The sequence below is a fragment of the Pristis pectinata genome, chromosome 18, assembly GCF_009764475.1.
Source record: "Pristis pectinata isolate sPriPec2 chromosome 18, sPriPec2.1.pri, whole genome shotgun sequence".
Classification (NCBI taxonomy): domain Eukaryota; kingdom Metazoa; phylum Chordata; class Chondrichthyes; order Rhinopristiformes; family Pristidae; genus Pristis; species Pristis pectinata.
This window is the reverse complement of record NC_067422.1, coordinates 33,749,813-33,771,545: the sequence shown is the minus strand read 5'-3', so window position 1 is coordinate 33,771,545 and position 21,733 is coordinate 33,749,813. Positions and strand designations below refer to the sequence as shown.

General features: G+C 39.6%; 2 protein-coding genes across 5 annotated transcripts in view; one reads left to right on the top strand and one right to left on the bottom strand.

Annotated features, from left to right (window-relative positions):
• LOC127579949 (splicing factor U2AF 65 kDa subunit-like) overlaps nt 1–995 on the bottom strand; it is a 31,410-nt gene extending 30,415 nt beyond the window's left edge. For 3 of the 4 annotated variants that reach the window (XM_052033026.1, XM_052033027.1, XM_052033025.1), the window contains exon 1: nt 786–974. In XM_052033026.1, the coding sequence (XP_051888986.1) occupies nt 786–834 (49 nt within the window). In that variant the 5' untranslated portion in view covers nt 835–974. Of the gene's footprint in view, nt 1–785 lie in introns of all 4 variants that reach the window. The other variant, XM_052033028.1, reaches the window with a different exon arrangement.
• Nucleotides 996–6,201: 5,206 nt separating this feature from the next.
• Nucleotides 6,202–19,507, top strand: dhrs7cb (dehydrogenase/reductase (SDR family) member 7Cb). The gene is made up of 6 exons (XM_052033013.1): nt 6,202–6,355; nt 12,866–12,978; nt 14,684–14,894; nt 15,776–15,868; nt 16,311–16,466; nt 19,299–19,507. The coding sequence occupies exons 1-6, from the start codon at nt 6,202–6,204 to the stop codon at nt 19,505–19,507; spliced, it is 936 nt and encodes a 311-aa protein (XP_051888973.1).
• Nucleotides 19,508–21,733: the final 2,226 nt, after the last annotated feature.

Sequence of the window (21,733 nt, the reverse complement as noted above, 5' to 3'; positions counted from 1 at the left end):
TGTCCATGTACTTATCTAGATATCTTTTAAATGCTGCTAATGTGCCCACCTCAACCACTATTTCTGGCAGCTCATTCCAAATATGCACCACCCTTTGCATGAAGAAGCTGCCCCTGCTGTCCCTCTTAAATCTCTCTCCTCTGATCTCAAGCCTCTTGCTTTTAGCACCTCCTCCCTGGCAAAAAGACTGTGCTTTCACCCTGCCTATTGAAACTGTGAATCAGACTGCACACGAGCAATGCAATAAATTTGCATTCGATTGTTAACCGATGGATCAGGCACCAAGGCAAGTAGATGAGATAGGGCGACAGTCCAGCAAAATAACAGGTCTGAGAGGGCAACTTTTTCCACATAAAGCTGGTGAGAGGCAGTAGTGGAGACAGATGCAATAGTATCATTTAAGAAGCACTTGGATAGGTACATGGAGGGGAGGGGGCCAGGAGGGATATAGGCCAAACGCAGGAAATTGGGACTAGCTGGGTGGACAGTGTGGTTGGCATGGACTCGCTGGGCCGAAGGGCCTGCATTGCTCTGTGACTCCGAGAGGCACCAGGACACTTGTCCCACTGATGCTCACTGAGGCACCGACGGAGCATGCGCGTCGCCCTCGGCCTCGGCCTGCCCCTCCCCCTCGCCCCGGCCCTCCTCGCTCCGTCTGCGGGACGGGAGCTTTCATTAAACACGCTGAAAGGATCCTGGAGCCGCCATTTCCCGGCACCAGAACCTCGTCAAAAGCGGCGACCGCAAACCAAAGCCCTCGCCCCCTCCCCCGGGCCAGCGCTCACCTTGTCGGTTCTCCAACAACTGTTTCTCAAAATCGTCAAAATCTGACATCTGTCTACCTCACAGCGACGTATATTAATGTAGAAATAAAACTCTTTATCTTTGCGTCAGATTGTCTCTTCATCCACCGTTAAAAAACAACGTTCGAGGCTGCTTCCCCCTCCCGCACACAATGGCCGCTTCACCACCGGCTCCCGGACAGCGCTCGCCTCACCCTAACTTCGGTTTCTGAGTGACAGCGAGGCTGGCCAATCCACGCCGGCGTGGCTCAGGGCGGGCTTCGCTGTCCTCCAATGGGTGCAGCGCGAGGGCGGGACTCTGATCAGCCGCGTTTGGTTGAAGCGGAAGGGTACGCGCAGAGGGACAAACGTCTTATCTCCCGTCAACCTGCAACAAAGGCATAATTTACACCAAATTTAAACTGTTGTCCCTTCAGGTTTCCCCTCAGTGACAGCAATCCACAGAAAATCCACCGTCCTGCTTGCACCCAACAAGCTGTAAAGATTCCCCCCCCCCCCCCAGGTTTACAGGGTTTGCAATTATTTTTTTGTTTTCATATGTCATTTAACCAGATGGGTAACGTTTATTGTCTCAAAATGCTGTTGCCCAATGGACGAGATTTGCAAGGGGCAACTCATGAGTTGAACGTAAAATTTAATATGAGTTGAACATAGAAAAGAAGGACCTAGGAGTGCAAGTGCGTGGTTCCCTCGGGTGACACGCAGGTAGACAGGGTGGTGATGAGGGCTTCATCAGGCCATTGAGTGTGGAAGCTGGGATGTTATTTTGTATTGGTGAGGCCGCATTTGGAATATTTTGTTCAGCTTTGGTCACCCTGCTATAGGAAAGATGTCATTAAGCTGGAAAGAGTGCAGAGGAGATTTATGAGGATGTTGCTGGGACTCGAGGGACTGAGTTATGGAGAGAGGTTGAGCAGATTGGGACTTTTTTCATTGGAGTGTAGGAGAATGAAAGGTGATCTCATAGAAGTGTATAACATTATGAGGGGCTTAGATAGGGTGAACATGCACAGTCTTTTTCCCAGGGTTGGGAAATCAAGAACTAGAAGGTGAGAGGGGAAAGATTTACTAGGAACCTAAAGGTCAACTTTTTCACCCAGAGAGTGGTCAGTGTATTGGAATGAGCTGCAAGAGGAAGTGGTTGAGGCAGGTACGTTAATAATATTTAAAAGTTACTTGGATAGGTACATGGATAGGAAAGGTTCAGAGGGATCTGGGCCAAACGCAGGCAAATGGGACTAGCTTGGATGGCAATTTTGGTTGGCATAGACCAATTGAGTTGAAGGGCCTGTTTCCGTGCTGTATGGCTCTATGAATTAATTTAGAAGTATTATATGAAGACAAAAAAGGGTTTGCTGCTGTACCTGTAATCCATTAATAGTTATATGTTCTTGATACTTGTGTATCATTAATATTTAAGGTTTTCATTAGGATGATCTGCTTCAATAAGCATTAACAATGTTTTAATCAAAATCTCAAAAACAGGAATGATGTACAGTGGAGATATGAGACTGCAGATGCTCGAATCCGGAGCAAAAAAACTAAATGCTGGAAGAATGCAATGGGTCAGGCAGCATCTGTGGAGGGAAGTGGACAGCCAATGTTTCAGGTTGAGACCCTTCATCTGGACCCATGTATTGTTTTTGTTTCCAGTAATCACTTTGAAACTTGTTCCTGAATGTTCACTGTGATCAATATAAGTAAAATAAATAATAATAGAAAATGGTGGAAACACACAGCAGATCAGGCAGCATTTGTGGAAAACGAAACAGAATTCATGTTTCAAGTGAAGGAATCTTTGTCATAACTGGAAAAGAGAGAACGTTTGGTTCCTGTGATCTAGACTAGTTTTAATTGTGTGACAGCTTTAGAGAGGGATTTTCCAGTGCATCTTTACTGACATTGGCCCCACCTTTTGTTAATTTTTGGCTTTTTTCAGAAGATGAGACGGGAATGAGGTTGTTGATCATGTAGGGTGGTGTTGCCCATGTAGGGTGGTGTTGTGGTGGTGCAGTGGGGGTGGGGCTTTGGGGTGCCTATCCATTTAATATATTAAAAAGAAACTCAGTCTCAGGCATTCTCTGAAATATTGAAGACTTGGAGAAACCTGTGCAACATTTCACCTTTGAATTATCCATGTCTCATGCAAAGGAGTTTGAAATAAACATCCACTACTCCTCCCAATCATGAAGCAAAAATTGATCCTTATTCAAACCATTTTGCACTCACTCTTGGTTTGTACAAAGCATAATCCAGTTATTCTTGATTGAACTGGAATTGCAGAAAACACGCAGACATTTGAGGAAGGGATGGATGAGAGAGGAGCAGCCAAAATTTATGTTCCAAGTGGAAACATGCACTTGGGTATACAGGGCAAAATTTGTGAGCTTTAATATGATATTTAAAAGTGTCAGTATAATTTGTTAGAAAAGCTCAAGGATCCTTATTTGTCAAAAAAATACAGTGGAAAAACAAGAAAGTTATGTTAAACCTATATAAAATACTGATTAGACTTCAGATGGAGTACTTTGTTTGATTCAGTTTGGAGAGGATGCAAAGGAAATATACAAGAATGGTACCAGGGATGTTGTATGTTGGTTATTTGAGCAGGAGTTGTTCTCCTTATATCAGAAAAGGATAAGGCTAGATTTGAGACAGTTCAAAATTGTGCATGGTTTTATAGAGTAAATAAGGATAATCTGCTTTCAGTGACAGAAAAGTCTGTAATCAAATGAACAGACTGATTTTTTGGGGGAAAGGTGGTATGAAATATTTTTTACAGGGTTTGTCATTTGAAATGCACTGACAGGGTGTTGAGAGCCAATTCAATAGTAACATTTTCAAAAAAGATGAATAATTGAAGGGAAATAATTTACAGGGCGTTAGACAAAGAGTAAAGAGATAGAATTAAATGGATACCTCTAAGAGACAAAACAGACACAATGGGCCAAATGGTTTTCTTCTGTGTTCTATTCAGCACTGCCAGAGATTATTGTCTGTTTTATTTTTATATGTTGGGCAATGCTCTGAATTTCAAACTCTTCATTTGGAGAAAAAAGGTGATTAAATTGAATAATTTCTGCAGCTGAAAAGCTGTCCAAAGATTTGCATGTTCATAAGTAACATGTAGCTGTATTTGGTTTGTATATTATTAGAACAACATTGGAAGGAACACATGACATTCAGAAGGGAAGCCAAGACTGGAATTTGGGAGAAGGTTCATCTCAGTTCTGCAGAAATAACTGACTCAGCTTCTAGCTATTAAAAAACTTTTTAGGATCTCCTTTGGTGCACAGCACACTAGAAGCTGAAAAGAGTGAATCTTTAAATGTGAACAGATAAGGGTATCTAACTGACTTACTTCTTATTTTATTCTGCAACAATCCACAAGGGCAATTACTATCTTATTACCCTTGGATCAGCTACTGCAGTAAGTGAACCTTTCGATTCTGTTTTAAATTGTGCCTGCAGATTTCCATATAAATAATTTGATAAGACTTAAAGTAATTTGATTTTAAAAAATGAAAAATGTTGTGCTGTTTTCTAAGAAAATAGCCACTACTCATTGTGGGGGAAAATGTGAATTATTTTATTTTGTACAGACAGGAGAATTAAACTAACTGAATGGGTATTACTCTGCATTTAGTTGAAACCTGTTTTGCCCGTGAAGCAGAATAGAGGGACTAATTTTTGTTTTGGGAGGGTTGGGTTATGTCAAAAGTTCATAAACCCATGGCTAAAGAACAAAGTAATATTGTACAAAGTAGATAAATGAAATCTGCCCATAACGATTTAGAAAGCAAGAACTGGTGTTTATAAATAGCTTTCCTTTCTTTTTTCTCTCCTTCCCAGTTCTGACAAGTTGTCTTTGACCTGAAGAGTTAACTAGGTTTCTCTTCCCACAGATATGGCTCGACCTTCTGAGTATTTTCAGCATTTTATGTTTTTATTTTAACTTTTCATGATCTCAGGATGTTTCAAAATGATTTTCAGTCATCTGCATACCTCTGAAGTATGCTGTTTCAGTGTTGGGAGTATTATCCGGAAAATTGTACACAGCAAGTCCTCAGTGATTACAACAAATGTTTATTACCCTGAACACTGGTAGATCTCCCCTACTCCTGTATGAAGCCTGTAATGTGATCTTTTACTTCCATCTGAGAGGCCAAACGAGGAGAGCGGCTAGCTTTTCACATAACCATCGACAAACTAACAGCTCTAACAGTGCAGCACTCCTTCAATGCTGCTTGACTGTCAGCCCAGATTAAATGTTTAAATGTCTAAAGTTAGAGGTTTAAAAATAAGTTTATTTTGTTATTATTATGCATGGACTCTACTAACATTGGAGGGTCAACAAGGCATTAAAGCAGAGACAGCAAAAAAAATGGAAAATGGAATAACTTAAGGGAGGACGTCAATGGGAATCGGGGACAAAAAGGAGAGAGCATTAAAGGAAGGGTCCATTAAAGGATAGTATGTGTTAGTATTAATTGGAGTAAAGCGACAAGTCATTTTGACACATTTCAAGGAGTTAACGTTTTCTTGAATTTCAATTTAATTCAATTGGTATTATTCTGACTTCTAACATAAAATATTCAAGCCTCAGAACTCCAGTGCATAATTTAGGTTGACACTACACTGTTGGATTAAAGGCCTCTACATAATAAGACATTCTATCCCTAGATAAGATGTTAAAATTAGGTTCCATTTTGATATATATTAAAGACATCATAGCATTATTCACAGAAGATCAAGGATGTTGTAATAGTATCTTGGGAAGTCTTCCTATTTTAACCAATACCAATGGAACAGATAAAATGTGTGTAGGGAGCATGATACATGCAAAAGGGTGATACTGAACATCTATGCATAAAAGTTGCTGCAGTGTAAACTCACTGCATTCATCTGATTTCGAATGCTATTTACGTACAAATCCTTTTTCTTCCCTGGCTGAGAGTAATTCATACTGCAAGAAACTCTCAGGTAACACTGTAGCAGAATTCTATAAGCTCTGCACCTATTTAGTTCTATTTAATAAGTGCAGACATATTACTTGACTCAAGAGCTACCGCTGCGACAGGTGTGACATAAAAACAAGAAAATGATGCAGAGGTAGGGCATTTGGCTTAGAACCTACTTCATAAATCAATGAGCTTATGGCAAATTATAAATCAGTTCTCTCCCTGTTCCCATGTCCCTCAATTCCATTCTAGTAAAAAAATCTATTGATCACAGCCTTGGATGTAGTCAGTGACAGTCTACTCACAGTCTTACATAGTAGGGAATTGCAAAGATTCATAACTATTTCTCACCTTAACATTATTACATCTCATAATGTGTATCACTGTTATTGTAACAATCATACTATTCATGATTTTTTTTTGCTAATTGCAGAGAGATGGGTGTTCTGGCTTTATTGATTCTCCCTGTACTGGTGGTTGGGATTGCTGGTATTGTCTATATTTACAAACGAATAATGCGCCTGATGTCCAAATCAGCTGTGAGGAACAAAGTGGTTGTGATAACTGATGCTGTATCAGGACTTGGAAAAGGTAAGCAATCGACTGTTCTTTCGTAAATGGTCCCTGATTTTATGTGGAGTATGGAAATGCATAAAAAGCTAAGTTATATAACAAACTGCATTTATATAATGCTTTTATTATAGTAAATTTGTTTGTGGAATTTTATTATACAAATTTAACATGTAAGCCGATACTTGAGAAGATGACCAGAATTAGGTATTAAGAAGCTTCTCAGGGGAGGTAAAGTGGTGGAAATATTTATGGGTTTGGGCACCTTGAGAGCTTAGAATCCAGAAGCTAAAGGCATTGTTATTAGTGGTTGAGGATTAGAGTTCATGGTGCACAAGAGACAAGAACTGAAAGAACACAAAGAACTAGAGGTTGTAATGCAGGAAGAGTTTGCAGGAGTGAAGTTTGAGAAGATTGGCATTAATTTTCATGGTGCAGGTCCTGTGTGTTCTCATCTTTGTATCTCTTTTAAAAACTTTTTTCTTCAAACGTTGACTCTTGGCAGGATGCCGACAATCTAGTTTCAAGTAATCCTTGCTGTATTGAAACCTTGTTCAGGGAGTGTCGACAGGCTATTTAGTATGAATGATACATTGTTAAGTCCAGTTGTGTTATCACCCAACATCCTGACTAATGGTCTTTCTAGAAGGGTGAACAAACAATGATCAGGGTCATAAATGCTGGTAGACTTTTCACTGCTTTAGCATTGGAGCAATGAAATGCTTGCCATTTACAGCAAGGGTAGTTAATATTGTAGTTCATTGTGCAGTATTATGAGTACAACAGGAAGTGGTGGTCAGAGTGAAGGTGACTGTGACTTTGCAAAAGAATCACGGGAGAGAGCGGTGCCATGGTGCACTGGAGACCTGAGTGGAAGAGGGTGAGAGATGACCACTATCAATAGGGGGCCAAGTGGAGAAAGCTGTGAAGGTCAATGTCAGAAGTCAAGCTCCAAAACAATACCTCAGACCTCAAAGACCTCACTCATGTGCTCAGTGAATGCATCCTTAAATGCCATATTCCATAAGTGTACTGCTAGCTTAACACAAAGCTCAATGCACCAGCCCTCTGGAGTTGCCGACATTGTATTTCCAACACAAAGAATATATTTTAGGCATGGCATGTTCTCTATAGCCCAGAAGGTTTCTGGGAGTTCTTGCAATTATATGCTGGGAGGATTGCTCCAAGGTATCCTAAATTAATTTGGAGGTCAGTCACCAATGATCACAAAACTCTAGACCCTTTTGTCTGTTGGGTAGCTCTATGACAAGTAGCTGAGAGAAATTACATTACCATCTTTTGGCATTAAGAAAGCATTGTGGGTCATTGTGATGGTGTTTGTGAAGATTGCATTAAGAAATATTCAATTGCGAGATTCACATTGTCAGGTTTCTCTGTATAATGCCATGCTGTTACTGATGTGTTGCATGTTCTTGCGCTTGTCGGTAATGTAACCAAGCAGGTACAATCTTTGCACCCACCTGCTAATGGGACTTATCACAGTACAAGGCAACAGTCTCCAGCTAAGTTGGAGTGTTGCTACTGAGTGAGTGATACTGCAATTGTGGAAAAGAGTATATAGGAGGTGGGGGAGGGGGGGGTGACAGGAGAGTGGTCCCAAGAACCTAGAATAGCTGGTCACTGCAGGAGGAATGTTCTTTATGCAAAGGGATCACAGAGACTCTCCAGGGCCACACCCAGGTGCTCTGGGCAGGAGACTTCCAACGAAGTCTCTGTAATGACGTAAGTGCAGTCTATGAATACCCGCACTTCAGATAATAAATGTCTGGTTCCTATGGACTGAAGGAAAAGTCAATGAAGTCTTCTCTCACTGGACTTTGGGCAGTCAGCACCATTTCGTAATATGTGGCAGGGAACAGCCATGGCATCCTGGGATTATCCTGAGGTCGTGAAGATGAGAGTGACTGTGACCTCCAGGGTGAGGTTGTATTTGAGGTTGCAGGAAACCACAAGTCTCAGGGAGGACAAAGAATATGTGTTGGCCCTTTAAATAACATTCAGGGGCGACAGAGCTAGCAAAACCTGGCTGCTCTGTAAGTAAATAAGAACTGTTGCTTTTCAGACTAGGGAGGTTGTAAAACTTACTGCAGATGAACTTCTGGGTTGCACAACTACTGATGTTATTTGGGCAGTTTTATGTTGGACTAAAGGTGCTAAGGCACATGGAAGTCGCAGCAAAACAAATAGGGGACAAATTTCCTGATGGATGCTGAGATACTCAGAAAGATTTCCTGGTTAAACAAATTTTCAATTGCACCTCACTGATTTGTTGTTTGGAGTTGGACAAATGAATTTCTAGGCTTCATTGTCCTGGAATCATTCTGCCTGGGACCATCCCAGGTCTTGGTATGTGCAGTTCAGGAAAATTGGATAGAGAAATGGCATCCCAAACTATTATCATATTGGACAGCCAATTTCCCTTTAAAATTACAAGAGGAACCCTTTAAAATTATGTTGGGGGAGCATGCAATACAGGAGGCTGGTAACCCTATTTATCCCCTGATCACCTGCTCCCTGTCCACCCCTGTCCAATACTCCGATTCCCTCTCTTACTTCCTGTCTCTCTCTCTGTCTCTCTCTCTCACACACACACACACACACACACACACCTCTCTCTGTTTCTCTGACCTGTCTCTCCTCCCACTTCCTCTTTCTTCCTGCCTGTTGCAGCGAATTGGCAGTCAAATGTTGATCCTTGGTAACCACTAACACATGCCGCCAATTCAGTCAGCTGTCAAAGACAGACGTCAGTAGCCCTCCAGTCCTTTGAAACTACTCCTGTAGCCAGAGATGACTAAAAAATTATAATCAGAGCTTCTAATTTTCTTTCTTGCTTCTTTTAACAGCCTGAGAAATATTTGTTCTGGGCCTGGCAAGTTATCCATTTTCAAAGATTTCAAACCCATTAATACTTTTTTTTACTAACTTTACTCAAACTAATATTTCACACTCATTTCCCTTAGTTACAATATTAGCTTCAACCCCCTTATTTGTGGAGACAATCACTAAAAATTTCTTCAAAACCCTACTCACATCCTTACTTTATTAATCCCTGGTAGCCTTACTCTTTTATTGTTATCCTCTTGCTCTTACATACTTATAAAACTTCTTTGGATTTTCTTTGCTGTTACTTGTCAATATTTTTTCATGCCCTCTCTTTGCTCCCCAAATTTTCCTTTAATTTCATTTCTACCATCTTCCAGGCTTTCTGATTTATTAAATTCTCAGTGTCTGATGTTTGCTTCCCTATTTTGCCTTACCTTACAAACTTGTCATCTAAGGCAGACCCGTTCATTTTCTTTATGAGACATTTTTACCCTTTGAATCTTAAATGCCTCCCATTGCTCCAAGACTAATTTATTTTGAAGTGGCTGTTTTCCTAGTCCACTGTGACTAAATAACATCTCAAATTCGGAGCCTTTACTTCTATTTTGCATTTGTTCTTTCCCATAATAACAGCAAAATGCTCTCCACTGAGAGTCCTTCTCCCTGCTCAGCTTCACTCTCTAAAGATAAATCCAGAATCAGACACCCACTCCTCTCATTGGGCTTGTGGAGGGGAAAAATTATTTCAAGAGGTCATTGACCTCAAATGTTCCCTTCCCACAGAAGTTATCTGATCCACTGAATACGACCAGCATTTTCTGCTTTTTTAAAAAAGTTACTGAAATCCTTAATATTGTTTACCCGTAATTCAATCTTTGTTTAGATTTCTATCAATCTTTGTTTAGTTTGCACATGATCTGTACAACTGCTTCGGTGCAAGATTAAAGAAAGACCATTAAACCATCAGTTTGTTCAGGTGGTTGTGAAATTCTCCATGGTGATACCTGATTATAACAGTTTGTGGCACACCCTGCACCCACCCAGCCCCTCCTCGGTAGCAGTCTGTAGCACCCAATGTTGTCATCTTTGGCACCCACTATAGCGATCTGTAGCAACCCACCAGAGCATTCTGTAGCACCCACTGTAGCAGACAGTTCTGTTTTTCTGTGGAAACTTTAAACCAAACCCCTTTTGCCCTCTGAGTTGGATGAGGAGCAGGTGTCTCTTGGTGTCCTGGCCATTATTTATCTCTCAACTAATCCATAAAAAACACATTATCTGGTTATTTTCAGATTCCTATTTGTGGTACATTACTGTTTGCAAACTGGCTGTTAAACTTCCTGCATTACAAGAAACTTCAAGAAATACTTAATTAATGTAATGCTGTTTGGAACTTCCTTAAGTCATATAAGAAGTATGTAACTGTGAGACTTTCTTTTGTATAGTGGATGTCCAGCATTGGCACCAGAGACCTTTTGACAGCTCATTGCAGGCTTAACGTCTCATATAAACCACATAATCATTAACAGATTATCAAAAATTAGGGAAGTCCCAAATCAGACATGTCTCCTGCAAGGCCAGTTCTCCAACCTAGGGTTTGCTTTAAGTGAGATTCATTGTTAAACACTAAAACACTGAGAGTAAACGTGCTGAATTACCTGATGAATTGGACAAGGTAGTTCAGAGAGTAAAAACATCTGTATATCTTTATTGACATTGGTGATGACAAAAATGTCGACATGAAACTAATTAACTTTCAAAAAGGCTAATGGGTGTTATTTCTAAGAAGTAGAATAGGTTTAATATTACCTAAATAGAGTTCACATAGAAAAGAGAAACTTTAATTAAAGCTTGATTCAAACCTAGATACAGTGTTTAACACTTCAGCAATCCCACGGTAGGTTTACTTTCAAATTAGTAGGATATTTATAGGATTCTATAAACTTTTTGAACCCAAAGATTGTTCATTTTGACAGCACCAGGGTTTGATCTGGTGCCACACAGTTGAGGGAAAGTTACTTGAGCTCATGGGGGGTGTAATTCTTTTTGGTCATTAGTGCTAAACACTTGTCAGAATGTCATTTGGTGCTTTTCCTCCTCACCTTCACACATTCAGCCCCAACTGACCCCAGAGGAACTGAATATTGAGAATGGCTTACATTATTGCATGTATCTGGCTCTTTGGATGAAAGACAAATTTCTCTGTCGTGCTTAGTTAATGTCTGCCTCTTATATATAGGAAAATCAAGAGAATACCCTTGGAAGTGATGGTCAAAGTCGCTGACAGTTGATATCTGTGTCAGCCACACTGCTCTTCATCAGCATAAATGGCTTAAAGCTATATATAGGGTTGATCAAAATGCCTATTGGACAGTTGCAAAGTCTATATTTAGATATGTAGTCCTCTTTTCCTGTTCTTGCCAACTAACCTGTAACGCTGTGTGAATAAAGTATGCAGAAATCCCTTCTAAGTAGCAGAACAAGTTTTACTGCTAACTCTGATAAATATATGCATCATTGTTTGCTTTGATGTTTGTACTGTAGGGAGGATGACCTAAATTGATAAGTAATAGATACAAGATTAAATGTAAAAGGTTAGGTACAGAATAAGCATATTTGCCAGAGAATAGTTGAGACAAAGAATATTCAACTAACTTTAATGATTGAACCAATGGCCCTGATAATATTTCAAGGAATTAGTCAGGTGATTGAAGGAACATCAAAAAAGTGTGTAGGTTTCTAGAGATAACACTCCACTCCTTCTTCAAATTGTGCTGTAAAATCTTTTAAATTCACTTGCAGACAGGGCCTTGAAAGATCTCACCTGAAAGATAACAGCTTCACTGGTGCGGCACTCCCTCATTGCTACACTGGTGTGTCAGCCCTGATTGTCTACAAATACACTTGGAGTACTGTGCAGAGTTCTGGAAACAGAAGCAGTCGAGACAGTGCAAAGAAAGATTCACGTGGAACAAAGAGATTATAATAGTCATGAAAGGAATTTCAGGCTGAGGCTTTCTATTTATAGGGAGGCTAAGAGGTGACCTGACATAAGCCCATAAAGTCAATAAAGGGTGTGATAGGGTAGTTATAAACCCTTCAAATAAGGCAAAATAAAATGAGGAAAAATGTAAAATAGCCATCAGTAATTCATGATGAAATTCAGGAGAAAGATTTTAGTTAAAATGAAAGATCCATTAAGTTAGAGTAGATAAAGTGAACAACATTGATGCAATGAAGTGGAAGCTAGATAAGTGTATGGAAGAGAAAGGAAGAAGGTAACAGTAATGAATTAGATGAAGAGATTTGTGTGGAGCATAAACAGCAGCGTACATCGGCCAAATGAGCTATTTTTTCCCCTGTAAACTTTATACAGTTCTTGGAAATCCCTATGGTGGGACAAACCTACAGCCTTCAAAGGTGAGTCTGCCAAAAGTGAAACAAGGCTGACACCATCGGATTTGATCTACTTCTGCTCAAGTGAAGGATAGGTACAAACAAGGATTGAAATCAGCAGGTCAGGCAGCATCTGTAGAAAGAGAAACAGAGTTAACGTTTCAGGTCAAAGACCTTTCTAAAAATCTTCGACAGTTAGAAATCAATATTTACATTGGATTTAAAAAAAACTGGATTTTAAATTATTTTCACTTAGCATCAATTCTTTGTTGATTTAATACTTAACAGAATGTTCCAGAGTATTTCACAGTGGGGGAGGCCGTGTGGTCCTATGTGGCAATGACTGGGAAAAGTTAGAAGCCCTGCAAGGGGCCCTACTTGATGTTGCAGACCCGAGCCAGGTGAGTATTCCTGACAATTCCAGCACCAATTTCAAACAGACCCATCACCTTGCAACTGAGAATAAACAATAGTTTTCTTACATCATTTTTTCACCTCTCATTACCAACAATCTTAAGTGTGATGAACAGAAGTTGCTACTTATCTATTTGACACTGTGACTATGTGACTGCTTACTTTGTTGAAAGATACAAATGTAATTAGACAGAAACTATGGAGGACTAAAAGAAACTGGATTATATCCTTTGCTACACAGGTCAATAGAGTGGTAAAGAAGGCGTATGGCATGCTTGCCTTTATTAGTTGAGGCACTGAGTTCAAGAGGCAGGAAGTTACGTTGAGCTTTATAAAACTCTGGTTAGGCCACAGCTGGGGTATTGCATTCAATTCTGGTCGCCCCATTATAGGAAGGATGTGGAGGCTTTGGAGAGGGTGCAGAAGAGGTTTACCAGGGTGCTGCCTGGATTAGAGGGCACGTGCTATGAGGAGAGGTTGGACAAACTTGGGTTTTTTTCTCTGGAGCGGCGGAGGCTGAAGGGAGACCTGATAGAAGTTATAAAATTGTGAGAGACATAGATAGCCAGTATCTTTTGCCCAGTGTTGAAATGTCTAATACTAGAGGGCATGCATTTAATGTGAGAGGGGGTAAGTTCAAAGGAGATGTGTGGGGCAAGTTTTTTTTCCACAGAGAGTGATGGGTGCCTGGAATACGCTGCCAGGGATGGTAGTGGAGGCAAATATGATGGAGGCGTTTAAGAGGCTCTTAGAAAGGCACATGAATGTGCAGAGAGTGGAGGGATGTGGACATTGTGTAGGCAGAAGGGATTAGTTTAGTGAGGCATTTAATTACTAGTTTAATTAGTCTGGCACAAGGGCAGAAGGGCCTGTGCTGTAATGTTCTATGTTTCGTACTTAGATACAATCATGGAGTACCATCACTTCAGACTAATTTTTAAAGAAATCGAAAAACTAGGTGAAGGACAAAATTGATTCTACAGGACACCAGCACAAATGAAAATAAGGGGAACAAAATTAATACAAATCAAGAAATATGTGCTGTAAAACATGCAGTATATGGAGCCAGATGTTTGCAGGGTTAAAAGTCCAGGAAAATGATGTATTATAGTTCTATAAACTAGTTATACACAGGTGAAAAATACTATTTTAAAGAAATACCTTGAGATTGCCACCAATTATCACTTACTTGAAATACATTGAGTGGGTGTTAATGATTCCATTCTTCTGGAATCTGTGCAGTCTGTGTGGCAGTGGTAATCCCACAGTGCCGTGAGGTAGCAATTTCTGGGATTTTGACCAGCAGTCATGGAAAAAATGACAAATGCCCTAGCTCGGGTGTTCTGTGCCGAGGAGAATTTGATGCTGATGGTTTTCACGTGTATTCATATTATACCTTCAAGTAGTGGTAGTGACAGGTTCCCTGATCAGCATCTCTACCTGTTTGCAAATAAGGTTGGAGGAGAAAAGAATTCTTTAAAAAAATGTGAGTGTATTTTTTCCAAATATCTATGCTGACATAGGGGTTGGCTGCAAAAACTTATTCTTTGTGACAAGATTCTAATATGGAATGGAAGTCAGTTTACGTGTTTTGTATTTTATGATTTTTTTACCAAAGTGAAGAATAACTTTGTTGGGATCTTGACTATAACAACAATATATGAAGAACTAATTGGTGATTTTTCTTTGTAGACATTCAGTCCAAAGATAGTGCTTTTGGATCTAAGTGACACAGGGAGCATCTCGGAGAAAGCCAAGGAAATCCTTGAATCCTTTGGGTGTGTGGACGTGCTCATTAACAACAGCAGTCTGAAAGTTAAAGGAGGTGCCCTTAATGTCCCTTTTCAAATGGACAAGAAGATAATGGATGCTAATTATTTTGGACCCATTTCTCTAACTAAAGGTAGGCTAAACCTCACTACTAGTGAGATAATGTAAGCAAGATTTTCTTACATGATGGAAAGAATACTTAACTGTGGTATCAAATCCACAATGTTTAATTTCCTAAAGTAACTTTATGGCAAGGACTTGTAATGAAAATGAAATGTAAAGTAAACAATGTGGAACCATGAGGCTTACATGGAACATTGGAGCAGATAATCACATGAGCTGGGTAGATGGAAGGCGGAGGGAAAACTGAAAACCAAACAACTCCAGTCAGGGAAGCTATTCGTCAACCCATGGGGATGGATACAGTCATTCAGAGATAATTGTTGGAACTAGTTCTGAGTAACAGGACTTGAAGTGGAGGTGAGCCAATAAAATGTGCATCTACCAGAATGCCAAATGCATTAGAAGTGAGGTCCCCAAACCTTGGAACTTTTTGGCAGTAAGAAATATTAGAAACATGGTTTAAACTCAGAAAATGGCGATCAGTGCAACATTCATGGCTACAAACTGTTGAAGAAATACACAGTGTATAGGACAGAAAATATTAAATAGGTCACGTGCTCAGGTTGGATAGAAAATATTAAATTAATTACTCTGATTGATATTTTTAGTATGAAATGACAATTAGTCACGGGGTATCACAGAGATCATAAGAATATTACAGTAGGATCAGACTACACAACCTCTCAATAGAATAAGGAGACTTGTGAGATAACATGAAGTAGTTCCATGATGTTACAGAGCTGAGGAACAGTACTTGGAGGGAGTCAAGTCAAACTCACTTAAGGTTTAACATTTTATTTCTGGACAATGTCATGAGAGTTGTATGGACTTACAATAATTTCACAGATTTTTGTTTACAGTCAGGTGAACAGCATCTCTTCCTCTTCACAGAGCTTCTTCCATCGATGATTGCTAGACATAGTGGTCAAATTGTGCTGGTCAACAGTATCCAAGGAAAATTAGGACTTCCATTCCGTGCAGCCTGTAAGACTTGCATAAGTTTTGATCTGTATGTCTACTAATATAATAAAGAGGAAATATCAGTGCATGCAAATATCACATGCCAGATGTCACACTATCTTCATGCAAACCAGACTTAAAATGGTGCATGCTTCTGACCCGTGGTCTGACCCCGAGCTTGAAACACATCCATTCTTTATCTTGCTGCTCAAGCAGGAATGTGCAAAGTTGCTGATGGTGGAAAATGTAATGACTGAATAACCTGGTTTGTACTTTACATAAGCTTGACATAGCAAGTGAAGACAGCGGTGTTTTAATAGTATTACATGGTGCCATGACCTTTCACAGAATTTCAACGAAGTTAATGTGATAAAAATAATGAATGATCAAAATTCTGAGATATATACAGAGAATTGATACTATTGTAATTTAGAATATTCTGACAGTGTTTTATTTCTTTTTCAAGATGCTGCATCTAAACATGCACTACAAGCCTTTTTTGATTGCCTACGGGCTGAAGTTGCAGAATATGGCATTACTGTGAGCACTGTGAGCCCAACATTCATTCGCTCTTATCACCAAATGCCAGAAGCTGGGAATTGGGATGCATCCATTTGGAAATGTAAGAATCATCCTAATTATTCACTGGTTTTAAAAGGGATCAAGGAATTTTGCAAAAGGGGAAGATGAGTCTGTGTGCATGAACATTTCTCTAATTGAAATGTATCCTACATCCACTGAGTCTGAGACTTTAAATGGTTAAAACCAATTTACTTTTGGTAGGTATTTTATCTTTGCAGAGTGATTGAGATAACCTGCATTTTAAATTTCATTTTTAAAATTTCATTTTGTATTTCGAGGACCAAGAAATTTTACAAATACAAACTTCCGCTGATACTAGAATGTGAAATAAAAGAAGAAAATGCGGAGATACATAAAAGGTCATGCAGCCTCACCAGTGAGGGAAACTGAGGTAACATTTTGGATCGATGACCTCTTATTAGAACTGGGAATAGTTAGAGATGATGAAGATTTTAAAATGCAGAAAAAGAGGGAAATGAAGAAGAAATCTAAAGGGAAGTTTGCTGATAGGATTATGGCTGCCACCATTTCTGCAGAATAGTCCCCATATCCATGAGGAAAGTTATCCATCTCCTGTGACACATAAGATTTCTCGTAAGCCAAAGAAGCTGTGGGAGGGGACAGGGAACTTAAGGTCAGACCCAACACCTTTAAGAGGAGTGACTGCGATGTCTTCATGCAGTTCACTGTGAGTCTAGAAGCTTTACACTCTGTTGTGAAGCAACACCGCGATTGGAAGTTGGATTGGGCTTTCTTTGTTATTATTATTTATCAATTTGCGAGGCTTCCTTGACTGCAAACCTGTATTCCGAATTTTCCCTGCTTATGCTCAACATTGCCAGTTTGGCTACTCCCAGTGTCCCCTGTTCAGGCTGGGTATTTGGGCTTGGTGACAGGCCCCAGAGATCCAAGAACCAGACTGCACCTGGGGCCTGGGACCAGAGACCTGGGGATCAAACTAAACTTGGAACCAGAGATCAGACAAGGCCGGTACCCAAATTATCAACCATATCCAGCTCTAGACTCAGGGATATAGCAGTGAGGGGTTCAGGTCTGTCACTGTCTGTACCCAGTTTGTCCTCGTATAACACTGGGGTATAGTACAGGTGGGAACAAGTTGTTACTCTGTAACACTGGATTACAGTATTAGTGGGTATAGGTCAGTCACTATATAACACAGGGTATAGTACTGGTGGACGTAAGTCTGTCACTAAATACCACTGCTGTACAGTATTGTTGGGTACAGATCTGTCACTGTATAACACTGCAGTAGAGTACTGCTCTTTACAACACTGCCACTGTATAATACAGGTACAATATTGCTGGGAGTAGTCTGTCATTCTTTAACACTCGGACAAAATACCATTAGGATATAGATCGGTTACTGCATCATGTACAGTGCAGTACTGGCAGTTGGTACAGGTATGTTATTGTGTGGAGATGGAATACAGGTCTCTCTCTCCATAATACCAGGGTATAGTACTAGTGGGCACAGGCCTGTAATTGTCTTACACCATTGTAGAATACTGTCAGTTTACAGATTTGTGAATAGAAAATATTAACATGGACTTCGAGGATTGCTGAGCTATCAGAAGAGCAGCCAGACCTTAGCAATGAATTATTGGCCTATCCTGTGTGCTTTTTCTCTCTTTCACTTACTTAAGATTATTTCATACAATGTACAGGGTTGAAGGAGACCATTTGGCCAACAGTGCTGAGCTGATTCAAAGATCTTTCATTATAGGACAGGGCTTGTTTTGATTGGCCTATGCCCTGTCCAAAATCTGTTCTTATTACTGGAATACAATGTTGGCAACCCTAGGGGGGCAAGCAGCAGGATAAAATAAATAACAAAAGGGGTGCATTTTAAAGAATAAAAGTTACCCTAAAGGCATGTAGAATTATTGTTGGGAATGCTGATTATCTGAAATTGTTGAACACTGTTGAGTCTGGAAGGCCACAATCTGGAAGATGAGGTGCATGTTGAGCACTGTAATAATGTGGGAGGTTAAAGACAAAGGGTTTAGGATAAGAGTGAGTATTGCATGTATCATTCAAGTGGAAGCTTGGGATCATGCAGGCAGACTGCAAAACAGCCACCCAATTTGTGTTTGGTCTCCCCGATATAAAAGAGACCAGTAATAGAGGGGGACTAAAGGAGAAAATGTTTACATGCACTACAGAGCACAATTTCTACAAAAACTCGTGGGAACAAATTTTTATTGTGTTCCTTCTCATATTCATTTCTGTTGCATGCAGCTCTGCAGTGTTATCCTTATTTGCCTCAGGCAGGGTAAAATATTTGCCCATTTCATAAGTGATTTGCAGAGTCTCAGAGCCAAACATTGTGATCAGCCGAAACCTGGAATTTCAAGGCATTCTCGTTTTAGGAAACTTGTCTTGTAATAATTACAGATCATTCATAATAGTTGTTGTGGATTACAATGCTAACTGACCCATCTTTCCAATTCAACAGTAAGACCTGAATTTAATTAGTGGCATATGATTTGTCAGAAATTTTCCAAAACATTTCAATTGCAATAAGTTGTTTTGAAATGCAATAACTATATGAGAAAATGGACAGTATTTTAGCTCCTGTAACTTCCAATTCATGGCATTATTATGGTAACCAGATAATTGTGTTTTCTGAGAATCAATCTTTCCTATGTATGTTAACCAGGAGACTGAGAATATCCCTTGCTCTTCCCTGAATGTACTGCATTATTTTAAAAATCAATTTGAATCATTGGTTCAAATATATGAAATCTTTTTCTGACAGCAATAAATTGAGAATAACTAGGGAGATAAAGCAAGGGGCAAACAGAAAATATGGACTTGTTAATTGTTTCTTTATTTGTTTTGTGCTACTTAGTTTTCTTCAGGAAGTTGGCGTATGGTGTTCATCCAGTGGAAGTAGCTGAGGAAGTGTTGTACACAGTGAACAGAGGCAGCAAGGAGGTGATGATTGGAAATCCTACTCCGAAGGCATTTGTCTATTTAAGAACATTCTTTCCTGAGATCTTTTTTGCAATTGTTGCTTCTGGAATCTCAACCCAACCCATAAAAGAGGAAGAACAATAACTTTCCTTGCTTAAGCCTTGTTCTATGAATTTACTGCTCCATCCCCTGCTTCTGTCTCTCCCATGTCTTACACTTAATTTTGTTTCTGACTTATTTACCTCTTAACTTGCCTTTTAGAATTGCTTCTTGCCTAACCACCACACCACTTCCCCATTTTTTTGCTTTTGCTTTTGCTTTCTATTCTGACAAGTTACATCATCAGTGTAATCTTTGGAGGTTTAGTGGATTAAATTATGAGGGCAAATTGGTCTTGTGTTCCCTTGAGGTAAGGAGGTTGAGGGATGATCTTGCTGAGGTGTTGAAAATAACATGTGGATTTGATAGGGGAAAACACAAGTGAACTATTACTTTTGGTTGGATGATCAGGAAGGAGGGACATAATCTTATAATTTGAACTAAGATTTGATTTGAACATATTTATAATTATAACTATATAACTATAATTTGAACAGGGTTTTATAATTAACAATTTTATATAACTATGATTTGAACAGGAGCAATATCAGTAAGTACTTTATCCTAAATTGTGTGTTAGGAATCTGGAATTGTCTTCCCCTGAAAACACCATGATTGCTGCAACAATTTGAGCTTTCAGGACCAAGGCAGATTTATTTTAGATAAGGCTATCAAGGGAAATGAAGCAGGAGGCAGATAAATGGAGTTGAGATACAAATCAGCAGGGTAGATTTGCAGTGCTGAAAAGCCTACTCCTGAACCCATGTTCTATCTTCACATTTTCTATGGTCTCACTTTGATTCTTTCATCAGTAAAAGTCAAGCGACACACAATCAGTTCTGTTGGATCATTCACATTCATATTTAAGTTGGCTGATAGACCAGCACTGCTATACCTTTGTAAGTCAGATGGCAAACTGGTCTTCCGTGTCCAAACTGAACTGTATGACAGGGGAATGAAGGACACACAATGACTGTAGGTGCAGAGGGGACTAAAGACAGGAGTTTTATTGCCTAGTTTTGTAACTTGTGTTACTTATGAAATCTGCAGGAATTTTGCTACTTCCGCCACATGCGAATAGGATATTGCATAACAAAATCAGAGCTACGCAATTCAGTGCTTCTGTAAGTAACACTTTCTCATACAAAGGCTAAACCATCCTTATAGGGCTAAGGGGCAGGGAGGTTTCAAATCGGAGACCTCTTTAAATTGGTAGCTAGTAGAGAATTAAGCCAGATAAACAAACTTGAAATGGAAATCAATAAAACTTAAATAAAAACAGGAAATGCTGGAAATATCAACAGGTCAGGCAGCATCTATGGAAAGAGATGCTTCACGCTGAAGTCTGTCAGAATTCGATAGAAGAGATATGGGAGAGATGGACTCTTTTCACAGATGCTGCCCGATGTGCTGAGTGTTTCCAGCATTTTCTGTTTCTTTTTAAATTAAAGGTGAGATGTAAATCAGTCATAATCTACTTAAATGATGAAAAATCCTCAAGGAGAAAGAAGGATTCACACTAGTCCCCATCTTTCTATTGCCCTTCAGTTTATAGTTGACATCACTTGTTTGAGGAATCACCTGAATTCTTAAAATGCCCCTAAGTGATCCAGTTTTTAAACAACAAAATACCAAAGTCCTAAGTGGATTAAATGTTTCATCAGGAAGGATGTACTCCATGAAATCTGACTTTTTTTCCTCTCTAAATGCTGCATTGATATTTAACACCCTGATCCAAGGCAGCAAACCCGTTCAACCCCAATGTGCCAAATCAGTGTGCTCTTTTTTCAATCTATGAATAAAAGACAGGGAAATCGGATGAGAATTGATGATTTGGCACAAGCTCAGTGATCTGCTGAATGCCCCACTTGCATGATTCTACAAATAACTTCTGCAAAGTGTCCGAGATCTCCACTGAGTGCAAAGTGTACTGACAGCTATCATTCTATCAAAAGTAAGAAAAATAATACTTCAAGCACAAAAACATATCCCCTCTCAATCATCAGCAAAGTGATGGAAGGTGTTGATGATGGTGATATCAAGTAGAATTTGTTCACCTGTTAGCTTGCTCAAGGATGTCCAGTTTTGTACAGTCCTCACTATAACCTTCGTGTAATCATGGACGAGTGAGTTGAATGCCGGAAGTGAATGCTACAGAAAGAAGGCACTGAAAGGAAGGAAAAAAGATGCAACAACATTGAAAGGGATAAATAGCACCTGAACAAGAAGTAGATGCTGGAAAAGGATAGAACCAGAGTACAAGAAAGCGTA

Excerpts from the sequence above, each read along its gene's own strand:
- dhrs7cb (XM_052033013.1), top strand. The coding sequence starts at position 6,202 with ATGGGTGTTCTGGCTTTATTGATTCTCCCTGTACTGGTGGTTGGGATT. Across the intron at positions 15,869-16,310 it reads ACTTCCATTCCGTGCAGCCT|ATGCTGCATCTAAACATGCA; the intron begins GTAAGACTTGCA and ends TTCTTTTTCAAG. Across the intron at positions 16,467-19,298 it reads GGATGCATCCATTTGGAAAT|TTTTCTTCAGGAAGTTGGCG; the intron begins GTAAGAATCATC and ends TGTGCTACTTAG.